The 17,262-nt window shown below is 39.3% G+C and overlaps 1 protein-coding gene across 3 annotated transcripts in view; it reads left to right on the top strand.

Moving 5' to 3' along the window:
• The window catches only part of ZNF451 (zinc finger protein 451), a 90,247-nt gene that overhangs the window by 22,905 nt on the left and 50,080 nt on the right, over positions 1 to 17,262 (top strand). For all 3 annotated transcript variants that reach the window (XM_010818053.4, NM_001192684.1, XM_010818052.4), the window contains exons 4-7: positions 6,875 to 6,994; positions 11,326 to 11,437; positions 15,586 to 15,736; positions 16,860 to 16,986. In XM_010818053.4, coding sequence (XP_010816355.1) covers positions 6,875 to 6,994; positions 11,326 to 11,437; positions 15,586 to 15,736; positions 16,860 to 16,986 — 510 coding nt within the window. The remainder of the gene's footprint in view (positions 1 to 6,874; positions 6,995 to 11,325; positions 11,438 to 15,585; positions 15,737 to 16,859; positions 16,987 to 17,262) is intronic.

The following is a 17,262-nucleotide window of genomic DNA, read 5'->3' as shown; positions in this document are numbered from 1 at the left end:
ATGCCCCGCCAGCACTTCAGGGGCACTGGTTCAATCCCTAGAAACAGATCCTGTGTGCCATGTGGGACAGCCAAAAATATATATATTTATATATAAGCATATAGAGACCCTCCCTCCCCAGTATATTTCATAGGACTTTTCTTTCCTGTGCATCTCCCCCCAAATAACACAATGGATACACTTTCTTGCTGATAATTTGCTATCATTGTGGACTCTAATGTTACTGTGTGCTGCTGCTAAGTCGCTTCAGTCGTGTCCGACTCTGCGACGCTATAGATGGCAGCCCACCAGGCTCCCCCATCCCTAGGATTCTCCAGGCAAGAACACTGGAGTGGGTTGCCATTTCCTTCTCCAATGCATGAAAGTGAAAAGTGAAAGTGAAGTCTCTCAGTCGTGTCCGACTCTTAGTAACCCCATGGACTGCAGCCCACCAGCCTCCTCCGTCCATGAGATTTTCCAGGCAAGAGTACCGGAGTGGGTTGCCATTGCCTTCTCCAATGTTACTCTGTAGTAGTATTTAATATAGAAGTTAATCCAGGGTAACCACAGCAAGTGCTTCAAGAAAGATGACCCAGAATCTACAGCTGGGAATAACTTTCTGAATGAAACATGAAGCACATTGTTCTTACCAGAGCCAGTTCCATTTCTAGTTTGAGAAGTTTCATATCTGAAAGCCTGACCTTTCTTAGAAAAGTCTCCAAGGGCCTAAACACTTCTTTAGACTAGGATTTTGCGGAGACTGCCAAATCTAGCCTAGGAAGAGTCCTGGAATTTTGTGAGTTCACCTTAAATTGCAAGCATTGTGGCACTAATGGAATGGTGGGAATTCCCAAACTGAAGAGCATATTAATTCCTATTCATCTTAGTTCTACAGCAAACGTTTAAGACATTTTCATCTAGCCTAAAACTAGTTCAATTTCTGCCCATGTGCCTGATGATACTGAAGCTTTGGTTCTGCAGTTGGGTCACCAGCAAGGTGGCCTGCAATAAGTTTTACCCCCCTGAGTTCTGATCATTTAAAATTTATTTCTGTACCTATTGAACCTTGGATTACCTGTTAAACTTCTGTCCCAAAGAAGGCCTTCTCTGACCTAATCAGTGAATTCCCTAGCATGCATTTTAATATCCCTCTGTTGTGGGATTAAGTGAGATCTGAGGCCAGCCCTCGTCTTGGATCACTAACCACGGAAATTCCTGAGACTTGGCTTTCCGGAGAGAGTGGGTGTTCGTAGATGACCCACTCATGCCTGGCTTTAACCAACAACCTTGATCCCCAAACCCAAGTTTGTGGTAGAAAAGTATCCAATGAATATCACCCTGCTGCAATGGTTTGTTTCTTTACCCTTTAAGAGAAAACATTCTTGTTTAAAGTACTTCCATTTTGTCATTTTTAAATGCAAGGATTTCAAAGTTGAAGTTCTTCCTTTCTCTAGCTAGCATTTCTTTTCATCTACTCCTAACAGATTATCTCCCAGATCTGCTTTTCTGCTTGCTTTCTTTTTTGAAAGATTTTTTAAAATATGGATCATTTTTATAGTCTTTGTTGAATTTGTTACAGTATTGCTTCTGTTGTTTATGTTTTGGGTTTTGGGCCATGAGGCCTGTGGGATCTTAGCTCTCCGACCAGAGATCCAGCCCACACCCCCTGCATTGTCCTCTGACTTGTGAAAGGACATTTTGAAGTTGGTGGGATGCCACCTAATATCTGGTGCAGTGGTATGGCCGTTGGGACGACTCCCACCCAGAGTGATGCTGTGAACACTCTTTATTGCAGAAATGCAGCCTTCACAGAAACCCCAGTCAGTTTTGTTATATGTGTTCACTTCAGTGGAACTCCTGTGTACCTGCAGAATCACACCCGCTGCTTGGTTTGCTTGATGCAACTCTGTCCCACTTTACATAAACTTTGGTTTGTACGTGTGTAATTAATATCTTACTAAACCAATCTTTCTGGTAGAAAACATTTTTAATAGAGTTTATTTTTTAAGAAAACTTTTATTTTAGATTCACAGCAAAAAAAGAGGAAGAGACTTCCCATATATCTCTGCCCACAATGTATATCTTCCCTCACTATCAACTTCCCCCAACATAGTGGTACATATGGAATAATCAGTGAGCCTGTTGTTGACACAGTATCACCCAAAGTCCATAGTTTACATTAGGGTTCACTCTTGGAGTTATACGTTCTACGAGTTTGAACAAATGTAGTAAGATACCTACCTGTAAAGTGTCATACTGAATAGATTTTCTACCCTAAACATCCTCTGTACTCTACCAGTTCATCCCTCCCTCTCCCGTTCCGCCTGGCAACCACTGATTTTATTTTAATTGTCACTATAGATTCGCCTTTTCCAGGATGCCATATAGTTGGAACCATACAGTATGTCGTGTTTCCAGATCGGCTACTTTCATTTAGGAATACGTATTTAGGTATTCTTCCATGCTTTTAAAGATTTGGTAGCTCATTTCTTTTTTGTTGTTCAGTCGCTCAGTTATGTTCGACTGTTTGTAACCCCATGGACTGTAGCATGCCAGGCTTCCCTGTTCTTCACATCTCCTGGAGCTTGTTCAGACTCATGTCCATTGAGTCAGTGATGCCATCCATCCAGTGATGCTGAGGCCATTGTCCTCTGTCGTCCCCTTCTCCTCTGGCCTTCAGTCCTTCCCAGGATCAGTGTCTTTTCTAATGAGTCAGCTCTTTGCATCAGGTGGCCAAAGTATTGGAGCTTCAGCATCAGTCCTTCCAATGAGTATTTCTTTTTAGCAGTGAATAATACTCCATCATCTGGATATATACAGTTATCCATTTACCTATTGAAGGTGCTTGGTTGCTTCTAAGGTTATGAAAAAAACTGCTGTAAATGTCTCATTACACAGGTTCAGTCAGTTCGGTTCAGTTCAGTTCAGTCGCTCAGTCGTGTCCAACTCTTTGCAACCCCATGAATTGCAGCACGCTAGGCCTCCCTGTCCATCACCAACTCTCAGAGTTCACTCAAACTCACATCCATCAAGTCCGTGATGCCATCCAGCCATCTCATCCTCTGTCATCCCCTTCTCCTGCCCCCAATTCCTCCTCGCATCAGAGGCTTTTCCAGTGAGTCAACTCTTCGCATGAAGTGGCCAAAGTACTGGGGTTTCAGCTTTAGCATCATTCCTTCCAAAGAACACCCAGGGCTGATCTCCTTCAGAATGGACTGGTTGGATCTCCTTGCAGTCCAAGGGACACTCAACAGTCTTCTCCAACACCACAGTTCAAAAGCATCAGTTCTTTGGTGCTCAGCTTTCTTCACAGTCCAACTCTCACATCCATACATGACTACTGGAAAAACCATAGACTTGACTAGACGGACCTTTGTTGCTTTTGAATATGCTATCTAGGTTGGTCATAACTTTCCTTCCAAGGAGTAAGCGTCTTTTAATTTCATGGCTGCAGTCACCATCTGCAGTGATTTTGGAGCCCCCAAAAATAAAGTCTGTCACTGTTTCCACTGTTTCCCCATCTATTTCCCATGAAGTGATAGGACCAGATGCCATGATCTTCGTTCTCTGAACGTCGAGCTTTAAGCCAACTTTTTCACTCTCCTCTTTCACTTTGATCAAAAGGCTTTTCAGTTCCTCTTCACTTTCTGTCATAAGGGTGGTGTCATCTGCATATATGAGGTTATTGATATTTCTCTCGGCAATCTTGATTTCCAGCTTGTGCTTCCTCCAGTCCAGCGTTTCTCATGATGTACTCTGCGTATACGTTAAATAAGCAGGGTGACAATATACAGCCTTGACGTACTCCTTTTCCTATTTGGAACCAGTCTGTTGTTCCATGTCCAGTTCTAACTGTTGCTTCCTGACCTGCATATAGGTTTCTCAAGAGGCAGGTCAGGTGGTCTGGTATTCCCATCTCTTTCAGAATTTTCCACAGTGTGTTGTGATCCACACAGTCAAAGGCTTTGGCATAGTCAATAAAGCAGAAATAGATGTTTTTCTGGAACTCTCTTGCTTTTTCCATGATCCAGCAGATGTTGGCAATTTGATCTCTGATTTCTCTGCCTTTTCTAAAACCAGCTTGAACATCTGGAAGTTTACGGTTCACGTATTGCTGAAGCCTAGCTTGAAGAATTTTGAGCATTACCTTACTAGTGTGTGAGATGAGTGCAGTTGTGCGGTAGTTTGAGCATTCTTTGGCATTGCCTTTCTTTGGGATTGGAATGAAAACTGACCTTTTCCAGTCCTGTGGCCACTGCTGAGTTTTCCAAATTTGCTGGCATATTGAGTGCAGCACTTTCACAGCATCATCTTTCAGTATTTGGAATAGCTCAACTGGAATTCCATCACCTCCACTAGCTTTGTTCATAGTGAGTTACTTCATCCCTAACTCTGTTTGGTTTATTTGCATGTTATTTTCTTAGGAAAAGCATGTCATCTGCAAAGAAAGGTTTTATTTCTTCCTTGATTTCTGATTTGGTGTCTGCTCTTAATTTGGGGAAATTGTTGTTACTGCTTCAGATGTTTCCTCTGTTCCTTTTTCTTTCTCCTGGCATTCCCATTATGCATTTGCTATATCTTTCGTAACAGTTCTCGTGTGTGTGCTGTGCTTAGTTGCTCAGTTGTGTCCGACTCTTTGCGACCCCATGGACTGTGTCGCTCAGTCATGACTATTTGTGATCCCATGGACAGTAGTCTGCCAGGCTCCTCTGTCTGTGGGGATTCTGCAGGCAAGAATACTGGAGTGGGTTGCCATGCCCGTCTCCAGGCCATCTTCCCAATCCAGGGATTGAACCCAGGTCTCCTGCATTGCAGGCGAATTCTTTACCATCTGAGCCACCAGGGAAGCCCAACAGTTCTTATATATATATATATTTTTTTTTTTTTTTCTTTTTCAGTCTTTTTTCCTGTCTTCCAGTTTTGGAAGTTTCTGTTGACATACTCTCAGGCTCAGAGATTTTTTCCTTTTGTGGTGTGCAGTCTGTGGTGAGCCATCAAAGGCACTGTTCACTTGTGTTGTGGTGTTTTGATGTCTGATTTCTTTTTGGTTCTCTTTTAGGATTTCCATCTCTCTTACATTACACATCTGTTCTTGCATGTTGCCTGCTTTTTCCATTAGGGCTCTAGGCATAGTAATCTTGGTAGTTTTAGATTCCTGGTCTGATGATTCCAACATCCGTACCAGCTCTGCCATTCTTTGCTTGCTCTTCACACTGTGTTTCTGCCCTTCGGTATGCTTGTAGTTTTCATGTGGAAAGTGGACATGCTGTCCTAGGTAAAGGAGCTGCAGTAAACAGAAGGGTCGTGCTCTGTGTGACTGGTCTCAGCCATGGAGAGCTTGCGTCCCTGGACTGGAACCATGTCAGGGCTTCCCAGGCCTTCCACTCTCCTGGGAGGATGGCTGTTTCCTGTCTCTCAGATTGTAGTTTCTCATGAAGTAGTTTCTCTGAAGGGCACACATCAGTAAGAACTTAATGCTCTTGACACGCTTCAAAATACTCACTTTTTTCTCCCCGCACTGGAAACATGATGGGATCTTTCTTCAACCGTCACTGAAGACCTGGTAAAGCTTCTGAAGGGCCTCACGAGAGGGTGAGGCCCTCGCATGACTGAGTTCCTCTGGCATTTAAGTCTGGTTAAAACTTGTCCACACGGAGCTCCCAGCGCCCGGTCAGTTCCAAGGCCAGGTCCCCACACCAGCACTGGTCCCACTGAGGTTTCCATGCATGGGTTTCTGCTCCACTCAGTTGACTTCACAGTTCATTCAAGCTTTTTACTTGTTATAATTGAGTGGCAACTTCTAAGATTCTTCCTTGTATGTTGGGCCAGAAAACAGAAATTAGATCATTTCTTTTTAATCAATAATTTCTCTTCTATACATACTGTCCAGGAATTGCTGAAAATCCAGAGCCAAGAGTGTTTGCGCTGTCAGACCTTTTAGTGGGTGGACTAATGGCTCAAGATTACCTTACAGGCTCAGAGCAAAGCAGAGCCAAACTCTTCAGTATCCAGATGGTTATAAAGGAAATAAAGATGGGACTTCTCTAGTAGTCCAGTGGTTAAGAATCCACCTTGGAATGCAGGGGACACCGTTCTGAGGAGATTCCCACATGGCACAGAGCAGCTAAGCCCACGGGCCACACCTGCTGCGGCCCGCGCTCTGGAGCCCCTGAGCTGCAACTGTGGAGGCCGTGTGCTGCTACTGCTGAAGCCCCCGCGCCTTAGAGCCTGTCCTCAGTAAGAGTAGCCTCTGCTTGCCGCAGCTAGAGAAAGCCCACGTGCAGCAAAAAGACCCACCGCAGCCAAAAAATAAATGAATAAACCTAAAAAGAGAAGGATATAAGGATGATTGATAGGTTATATAACTTTGTGAAAATCAAAGCTGCTGGTGGGTGATTAGCTGTCCTACAGACTACCACAATTTAAACATAAACAAGACAAGTTCTTAGAAGTTTGATAATATTAAAGTAAATAATTCCTTAATCAACAAGGACCTGCTGTGTAACACAGGAACTCAGTATTCTGTAACAGCCTGTATGGAAGAAGAGTCTGCAAAGAATGGATATATGTATATTTGTAAATGAATCACTTTGTTGTATACCTGAAACTAACACAACATTGTAAATCAACTGTGCCCCAATATAAAATAAAATTTAAAACGTAAGTGGTTCTTTTTATTTTTTTGGCTGTACTACATGGCATGTGGAATCTTAGCTTCCTGACTGGGAATCAAACCCATACCCCCTACAGTGGAGGCATAGAGTCTTAACCATTGGACTGCCAGGGAAGTTCTGTAAATGGTTCTTTAGTATAGTAACTCTTTGGTAAATGGATATATGTAATCCCAAAGCTCATTTTGTTAGCTAAAAGTAATGAAAATTGTTTTCAATTGTAGGATAAGCATAAAGACCATATTGACCATCAGAAGGATAAAGTCGCCTTGACTCTGGCACGCCTAGCCCGCCATGTTGAAGTGGAGAAACAGCAGAAAGAAGAAAAGAACAGGGCATTCAGGGTATGTGGCTGCTTTCATTGGTGTTTTACCAGATTATAGAATTGTTTGTAAGAAAGTTAAATAGACACTTACATAATTGGATACAAGTTCAGCATGAAATCTGTATAGCTCACTGATTTAGTAGTAGTTCGTGATGGCATTTTATATCTGTTCTTGTTTGTTGGATTTTGATCATATATGTATACAGACCAACAAAAAAGAAAAAATAGACTTGAGTGAACTTTATTTTGGGAATTTAAACTCATGGAATTATATAAGTTTCTAGTTACTTTATCACAGTTTATCAGGGCTTCAAGCTGTTGAAAGGTTATTTTCTATGCAATAGAGCCAGACCACTTTCACTTCAACCTCTTCCTTCGGTTATTGAATTAGGGCAATAGAAGATGAAGCCTGATTTAGAATCTTGCATGATATAAACCATTTCAAACTTTGACTTGCTTTACAGAAGGTTACCAAATGAAATTACCTTAGAGAACTCTCCCAATACTGCCAAATGTCTATTAGGAGTAAAATGTTGGCCAGTTGGGTAAAAAAACTTCCTCTTGGGAGTTTAAAAATGGAAATACAAATCACAGCATAATTTTACCATGTATGTTTTTGCTTCCTTGTTCCGTTTGTTATTATAAAGGAATTTATATATTTCTGTCGCCTTTGTTTTAGTATCTGCTTAATCTAATGTAAAATACCTTAATCTTTAAATTTAGAAGTACCTTTGTTTGGGGACTTTTATTAATACTTTATAATGTAATACCAATTAAACTAGAGCATAATATTCTAATTGTATGTTTAAAATGCTTAATACATTAGTGATATTTTTTTAAAAAAAGATTATTTCTTTCCTGGCAGAGACACTATTCATTTTTAAGGAAGCCTTCCGCAAATTACATTAAATGTGTGTGTATGGGGAAAGTCTCTGAGAGAGGAGTGGTTATCAAGCTGTCCTCTTTTTCTGCCCATTTCCTCAGTGATGCTCACTGCTTTTGTGATGAGTTCAGAGTAGTTGCTTTGACAGCAAGGGTTTTTCTCAAGGGTAGTTTCAGCTTTTACCTATACAAACGTTCATTCAGTGTATTAAAGACTTTAGCTTGTTGGAGAAAGTTTTTTAAAACTTTGAAATTCTTGTTTACCCAATTTTAAAGAATGCATTTTTCTAGATTTCTTTCTTAAAGAGAAAGTGACTCACACAGGTTCTGTAGCTCCTTGCTTGCTATCCATTCATGGTTTTTTGAAAATTTGGTTTTCCTTATATATAGCTTATTTTAAAAAAACTATCGATAGATGACAGAAAACAAAAACCAAAATAAACTACCTAGAAAGAAAGATAATAAAACTAATTCTTGAAGAATTGTAGTAGGTGTTAACTGTGACTACAGAATATAGTAGAAAACATCTTCCAGCTCGTCTAGGCCTTTTGATTTTTGGTGTCTCACTGTTAAAGTGGTTTGTCCATCTCTTTTGACGGAAATGTTTTTAAAAAAATAAAATCTATTAAAATCTTCACTGAATAAATCACTTTCAGAGATAATGTGTTGTGCTTGACTAGTTGACCAGTTACCAGCTTTGCTTGTTGATATTCCAAGAGTTAAAATGACTCACAAGAGGGGATGTGCCCCTAACATATGTAGGAATAGCTATATAATGCATATTAGCATCTTTGGAGAATTAGTACTCTATGGCTATACTTAGAACAGTGTTGTGTAGCTGATTTTTTTTCTGATTACAGTCTTGAATCTCCCTGTCTGCCTCTTACCTATGCTGATAGAAGATCCTGTTACATTGCTAACAGGGTCATTCAGTATCCTGGTCTGTTTCTTGCAAATCTAGCGTTTGTGGCTTTGTTATTTCTTTTTAAGGATATAAAAACCTTTTTGAGATACAGTATGGTATACTGGTTAAGTGCATGAGTTCTAGAATCAGATTAGAGAATGAGAGTTTAAATCCTGGCATTGTTACTTGTCCCTGTGCAATGTATTTGGACTTCCTATGCCTCAGTTTTCCCATTATAAAATGGGAACCATACTGGTACCCATCTTACAGAGTTATTGAGAGAATTAGATCTCAGACGCTTTTAGAATAGTGCCTGGCACATGGTAAGTGGTTAATAAATATTAATTGTTATTAGGTTGGTGCAAAAGTAATTGCAGTTTTGCATTATTGAACTTTGCCATTTGATATTGAAATACATTCTTAAATAAATGTGGTTATGTTATGCATCATTTTAATGCACATTTCCTGCTGTATTTTTTTTCTGATATCTTACTGTTTATTTTATATGTATTTAGACTATGGAAATTGATACTAGACTAAAAGCAAATTCAAGTGATTTTCTTACTCGAGTTCAAAATGGTTCATTAAGCAGCAGAGACAACTCGCAACATCGACAACGCATTTGGCCCAGGAACTGCTAACGAACGTGTAGTGCAGTGCTGATTCAAGAAGTTTTGTGAAGAAGACCAGAACCTTGAAGATGAGGAGTGTAGTGGCCAGCCAACGGAAGTTGACAGTGACCAACTGAGAGCCTTTATTGAAGCTGATCCTCTTACAACTACACAAGTTGCGGAAGAGCTCAACATGGACAATTTTATGGTCGTTCAGCATTTGAAGCAAATTGGAGAGGTGAAAAAGCTCAATAAAGTGGGTGCCTCGTGAGCTGACCAAATAAAAAATATTGTTGTTTTGAAGTGTCTTCTCTTATTCTATGCAATAACAATGAATCACTTCTGGATTGGATTATGACATGCAATGAAAAGTGGATTTTTATGACAAACAATGACGACCAGCTCAGTGGTTGGGCTGAGAAGCAGCTCCAAAGCACTTCTCAAAGTCCAGCTTGCACCAAAAAAAGGTCACGATCACTATTTAGTAGTCTGCTGCCAGTCTGATCCACTACAGCTTTCTGAATCCCCGTGAAACCTTCCATCTGAGAAGTATGCTTAGCAAATCGATTAGATGCACCGAAAACTGCAGTGCCTGGCACCAGTGTTGGTCAACAGTGGTGACCAGTGGGGCCCAGTTCTTCTCCATGACAACATTGGACTATACATTGCACAGCCAACACTTCAAAAGTTGAACTAATTGGGCTACAAAGTTTTGCCTCATCCACCATATTAACCTGATGTCTCACCAACCAACTACCACTTTCTTCAAGCATCTCAACAACTTTTTCCAGCGAAAACACTTCCACAACAGCAAGAGGCAGAAAATGTTTCCCAAGAGTTCATTGAATCCCAAAGCATGGATTTTTATGCTACAGGAATAAACATTTCTTGTTGGCAAAAATGTGTTGATTGTAATGGTTCCTATTTTGATTAATAAAGATATGTTGAGCCTAGTTATAATGATTTAAAATTCATGGTCTGAAACCACAATTACTTTTGTACCAACCTATAGATACAGCATGATTAGAGTATGCAAATAGATTTATCAGTAACATAACCAGAAAGATTTAGAGACTGTAAAAGTCTAAAGCATCTAGTTTAGTAGTTGGCACTGGCCCACTGCCTGTTTTTGTAAATAAAGTTTTATTGGAACATAGCCATGTCCATTTGTTTACATATTATCTATGGCTGCTTTTGTGCTGCAGCAGCAGAGTTGAGTAGTTGCAAAAGAGACTGTATGGGCTGCAGAGCCTTAAATATTTATCCTGTGGCCCTTTATGGAAAAAATCTGCCAACCTTTGATCTAGATGGAGTAGATGTTTTGTACTGGTACATATTAACTACTAATGAAGGTCTGCTCTTACACTGTTCATTGAACAAATATTTAATAGGCTTCTATATACTTCAGACTACATTTGGAAAATTGGAAAAAAAATGTTTTAAAATGTAAGGATGAAAAGAATCATTCACATTTCCATTCCAGAGATAACCATTGACATTTATCATATTTATTTTCTGCTTTTTTCCCTCTCAGCAGGCAGAGTTACATATAGCTTGAAATAATCTTTGCTTATATTTGACCCTATTCATCTAATACAATTTGGTAACATACTTGATATCAAAAGTATACTCCTAATTCACAGAAAAGTTTGGTTAGTGTTTCTAATGACTTTCATGAAATGTACACACCGTAATTTACTTAAACAGTACCCTATTGTTGGAGATTAAGTTGTTGCAAACTGTGTGCAAATAGAGATGACATTGGGATCAACATCTTATTTAGAGCAGGAAACTTTGGTTTGACTTAGCTCCTTAGGATAGAGTTCTAGACTTGGAGTTACAGGGATAAAGGATAATCAGTATTTTTTGATCACTGTTGTGACAAAATCATTTTCTTAAGGAAACAAGATTAGTAATCACAGTTTAATTGATTTTTTTTCTTAATATCTTTAGGAAAAAATTGATTTTCAGCATGCTCATGGGTTACAAGAATTGGAATTTATTCGAGGACATTCTGATACAGAAGCAGCAAGACTGTGTGTGGACCAGTGGTTAAAAATGCCAGGTATTCTTTAGAGATCAGAGGCTTCCCTGAAGCCCTAAGGCATTGTGTCTGTTTATTCAGTTGCTAGTAAGTATATAAAGTATTAAAACTTACTTAACTGGAGGTCTGCTTTACCTACCAGTTGTCTTCCTATTTTGGCAAAAATGTATTTTGAGTAAAAGTAATCCTTGAGCAGATTAGATATTGCTCATTTATTCATTCATGTGTGTCCTACATGAAATAGTACTATGTGAGGCTATGTGAAGGTGTGTAACGGGTTATTTGAGGTCAGGATTCTGTAAGGAAATGGAATTTAAGCTGAGATGGAAAAGATTAGCATTTACTTATTTGTCCATGCAACCTATGTAGATATTTTGTTGGAAGTGTCAACATGGGAGGCTCATCTAAAGCAGTGGGTAGCTTCTTCATTACTAACTCTACAGACCTGAGATTCCTGGAGGAATCACTGTGGAGCGTTTTCCTTCCACCAGATAGTTTGGTAAAATTTTTGAGTCAGTAGGACAGTCCCTTGGGGCTTCCGCTCAGACAGCAAAGAATCTGCCTGCAATGTGGGAGACTTGGATTCGATCCCTGGGTTGGGAAGATCCCTTGGAGAAGGGAATGGCAACTCGCTCCAGTATTCTTCCCTGGAGAATCCCATGGACAGTGGAGCCTGGCGGGCTTCAGTCCATGGGGTTGCAAAGAGTCGGACACGACTGAGCAACTAACACTTTCAGGATAGTCCCATCAAGGCAGCTTTTCTAGCCTGTCTTGTAAAAGACCCACTGAGCCCTTAGAGGCTTGGGTTACTCACAGAAACCTTAGCTGTGGATTTAATCCAGCCAAAAATTTAGTTGCACAAAGTCTTAGAAATAATCTATGTATGCAGTGCTCAACTTTGAACCTGGATATCTTGTTCTATAGTTTTCAGAGGGCTTTTCTTTGGACAGAATCAAATCGCCACTTTTAAAATAATTCCAGTAATTTGTAGGTATTTTGACACTTGGCTACTCCCTGACACTGCATTTCCTTCTTATCTCCCAGTATGTTTGTGCCTGGCAAACCTCCCCCCTTGCCCTATCCTCTCTCTTAAATGCCTTTTCCTTTTTTCTTACTTGCCCGTGGGGTTAGCCACAGGCAAGTAAGTACTACATTCAGTACTAGAGGGTGCTAGGTTTTTTAGTCTGCCTAAGTTTGATTGCCCAGCTGTCTTTGATGCCACAGTGTTTTATTCATTTTTTGCCTATAGTTTTTACCCTGTTGTGTTGGATTCATATGTTTACATATCTGTGTCTTTTACTAGATTGATATGTTATGGGGACAGAGGCTAAGCCTAATTAATCTTTTTTAGTGTCAGTGCCTAAGAAGAAGGCTCTGCACAGAGATGTCCAATAAGTGTTGGTTGAATATTATACCAGAGTGGGCAATGAGTATTTGCATATGAACACAGAAAGGAAGCCTAGAACCATGTTCCAAATTTGACTGTCATTCAACTAAACAAAAGAATTGTTTGGTATTCCAGACCTACTTTAGAAAAGTTTACTTGAAAATTGCTGTCTTTAGCTATATCAGAATCACGTGGGAGTCTTAAATACATGCCTGGGCCTCACCTCTAGAGGCTATCTGTAGATTTGGGAAGATTTGGATACAAAAATGGTCTAGAACTACAAGGCTTACAAGATCTCTTGTAAAATTGTTTCTCTCATATGTTTCTCTTCTCATACTGTTTCTCTCATTCTTCACTTTCAAGTCTTGCCTAGAATGATTGTTGGGTCAGTAATATATCCCTTTAGGCCTAATCTCTGGCTTTCAGGTTGTCAGAATATTTTCAGTTCAGTTCAGTTCAGTCTCTCAGTCGTGTCCGACTCTTTGTGACCCCATGAATCGCAGCACGCCAGGCCTCCATGTCCATCACCAACTCCCAGAGTTCACTCAAACTTATGTCCATCGAGTCAGTGATGCCATCCAGCCATCTCATCCTCTGTTGTCCCCTTCTCCTCCTGCCCCCAATCCCTCCCAGCATCAGTCTTTTCCAATGAGTCAACTCTTCGCATGAGGTGGCCAAAGTACTAGAGTTTCAGAATATTTTAATTCACTATAAATTGAACTCACGAACATCTGAGTATATATTTTTCTGAGTGGATCAAGTGGGAACAAATGACTCAGTTAGCTGTCTTTATAATTCTTGTCAAGATGTGGTACTGTAGATCACTTCAGGTTACACCTGGTTCATTGGCGGCTGATAAGCTTGTGCTGTGAGTTAAGGTCTTTAGTTACATTCTTTTTATGTGGTTGTTTTATCTTCTTGCTTGGTCCCTGCCACACTGTAGCACTGAAGAGTCAGGGGGCTGTTGCTGGCATAGCGGCTTTAGCACTGGGCTGTACTTGCTGCGGTGCCATTCCTTTGAGGAGTGGAGAACTGGGGAAAACAGAGATGTCTTTTTGCTGTCAATTATAAAAAGTGAGATTCTACTTCTCAATAGCATTAAGGGACTCCATTCAGTCTATTCCAAAGTATCCAGCCATTATAATTCAGTTCTTTGATTAGAAGTAGTGTAAGGACTGGAGAAGGCAATGGCAACCCACTCGAGTACTCTTGCCTGGAAAATCCCATGGATGCCAGAGCCTGGTAGGCTGCAGTCCTTGGGGTCACTAGGAGTCAGTCACGACTGAGCGACCTCACTTTCACTTTTCACTTTCATGCATTGGAGAAGGAAATGGCAACCGACTCCAGTGTTCTTGCCTGGAGAATCCCAGGGACAGGGGAGCCTGGTGGGCTGCCGTCTATGGGATCTCACAGAGTCGGACACGACTGAAGCGACTTAGCAGTGTAAGGACATTATTTATAATTACTCAAGCTTTGGAAATCCAACTTTTTTATAGACATTTATAGTTAGACCAGTTTCTGCACATTTGAATACTTAGTAATTTAAAAACAACACGCTATACTGTTTAAGGAAAAGAGCTGTTTAAATCTTTCTGTATTTTGCCTTTCCTTGGATAAAGCTTATTTTCTTCTAATTGATTGCTTTCTCCACTTTAATTTTTACCCAGAACCTCTATGGCTAAATAAAGGTCTTAATAGGCAACACCTGGAATGTGGATGGACAGTAAAAATTACTCTTAATTCTGACTGCATTATAAAATTAAAGCAAAAAAAGGTGTATTGTTATTAATGCCTCTTTGAATGTGATTAATGCTGTGTTAGTCTTTTTTTATTGATAGAACACATTTATAAGCATTTTGACAGCATTTAATAGAGGCATTTCTTCCATAAACAGAAGAGCATTGAAACCTTCAACATAGATAACCATTTGGGGATCTTAACTAGATGATGTTAAAGGTGTAACATTTTATTCCAGTTAAACGCTTAGGGACTTGGTAGAAATGGCCATAAAGATAAATATACAATTTTTTGTTATATGAAATATTCAAAGTATTTGAGTGAAACAAGTTATAAGAAATAATAATAGTCAAACTATATATCAGAATCCTCCTAGAATTTTTAAAATTCTTTGTTTATAGAACTTAACTCTAAATTTTTCACTGTACAACATGCATTGGGAGTTTGCCTGGAAACAGAATTTGGCTGAGGCTGGAAAGTTGTGTGACTGTAAGACCAAGATTATGACGGAAAGGGATAATCTTCACCAGATAAAAGGGATAATCTTCACCAGATAAAAGGACTGGTGAAGGCATTCTCCTTGTCCTCCCCATTCCCTCCCTGTCTCAGTTACAGCCTGTATAACTGAACCTTACAATGTGTGTAAGATACTTAAAAGAGAAAATAAGAATTAGAAGAAAAAATCTTTGCCAACTTATATAAATGAACAGAAGGGAGGCAGGTACAGGGGTTGTAGAGCAACTGGTTTTCTAATATATTCCATCTTTGACATTTCTTGACTGTTGAACTTAAGGGAACAGTTCTTTTCCTCAAGATAATATTACTTGGAGATCTTAATGGCTTTCCTTGTCCCAAATAGCTATTTATTTGTAGGTTGTTATATCTTTTATAAGAAAGTTTGTAAGCACTTAATTACAAGTAGGATCACCCATTTGATGCTGCCCAGTGTTTTTTTTTTTTTATTGTTTTTTCATAATTTTGATTACCAGTCCAAAGGACAGTTACCTGAAATAGGAACTTAAGAATTTATATTCTGATGATACAGGACTCAAAACAGGCACGATTAATTCTGGAACAAAAGGTTCATTCCGAAGAGGAAGCCAAATTCGAGCATCTGGGAAACCAATTTCATGTCCCATAATGCACTGTAACAAGGAATTTGATAATGGGCACCTTCTCTTAGGACATTTGAAAAGGTAAGTGTGATGTTCAGAACAGTCGGTGCTGAAGATGAACTGAGAGCGTGAGGCACCTCTGCCATTGCGATTGTAGCTTTATGTTCCAAACTCTTACGATACAATTTTTTCTAATTTACATTTCTTAGGCTTCCTAGGAGGCTTGAAGTCAGATTATTCTAGTGATATTCAGTCCTAATATGTTTCATAAAATTCTGACCAGACTTTTTGCATTGATGTACATTTGGATCAGTTTTAGAGAAATCCAGTCCGTTAGCAAATTTTAAGAGACACAAAGCATTTACAGATATGTGGGCTAGCTCAAAGAAAGATAATATTTCATTGCAAAGTAAATGCTAAAGGCAAACAAAGTGTAGCAAAATTAATAATAAATGTTCTATTTATGAGATCCATAATTTACTGAAGTTTGAATAGTACAGCTTGAGAAAGTAAATATCAAGAGAAGGCAATATTAAAGGAGTTAAATAGTCCTTATCTTCGTAGTCTCCCCTTCTTATAGTTTGAAGAGGGGAGTTGAGTTTGGGGCTCTTGACCTTCTCCAGATGTCTCATCCTGCTTATGCCTGACCCTGGTGTGAGAGCCTTCTGGAGAGGGGTTCAGTATTCTACAGATAACTGTATTTTAAGTGTTTTTAATTTTTAAAAAGTCTTTGAGGCAGTTTTCAATGACACGAATTTGTTAAATGATTAAAATGACACTACAAGGATTAAAAGCCATTTTTAGGAAATAGGTGTGCACCAGAAAGCTTGACATGACATTATTATTCTAGTGATTCATTTACAATTATTTGTGAGTTTTATTTTGTTCCTTGCAAGAAGAAACAGATAATGGCTGTACAGTTTTCAGACTGGAAGTTTACCAATTTGGTGAAACATGCTTAAATCCATTTTATTGTATCTTGAGTACTTTTTTGAAATTTTAAGCTGTTGGTCACTGTTTCAAGAGATTGCATGGCATATGAGAGCCACTTGATATTTCTTGAATATGAAGAACGTTATTTAATACTTCAGTAGAAAAAGTGCAAACACTTGAATGTGTGTGTCTGACTTAACAAATGAAGCAACTTAGTGCTGCCTCTAGAATATGTCAGATTTTCTAATGTTCCCTCTGTTTTGCCAAGTAGGTTCGACCACTCTCCATGTGATCCAACAATCACACTGCACGGACCTTTCATCAGCTCCTTTGCTTGTGTAGTATGTTATAAAAATTTTGTTACTCAGCAACAGTATAGGGATCACCTTTTTGCTAAGGTAAGAACATGTCCTAAGTTAAGGATAGGTATTCTTTTTCTGGAGATCCGTGGGGTGTTTTCTTGCTGTTCTTAAGCTTGCAGTCCACCGTGATGCACATAAGGATCAAAATTGTGATTGTCTATGATAAATAAAATGATTTGGAACGTTGTTGTGGGAAGTTAACCCTGAGAGCTGAAAGCTAACAGTCCTAAAGATTATCATTGAAACTCTTTTTATTGAATTGCTCTGTGAAATTGACTTACTTTGTTCAAGATGTTCTGTGAGTTAATCACA

This window comes from Bos taurus, chromosome 23 (genome assembly GCF_002263795.3).
Source record: "Bos taurus isolate L1 Dominette 01449 registration number 42190680 breed Hereford chromosome 23, ARS-UCD2.0, whole genome shotgun sequence".
Lineage (NCBI taxonomy): Eukaryota > Metazoa > Chordata > Mammalia > Artiodactyla > Bovidae > Bos > Bos taurus.
The sequence above is the reverse complement of the archived record's forward strand: the minus strand, read 5'-3'. Positions and strand labels throughout refer to the sequence as shown.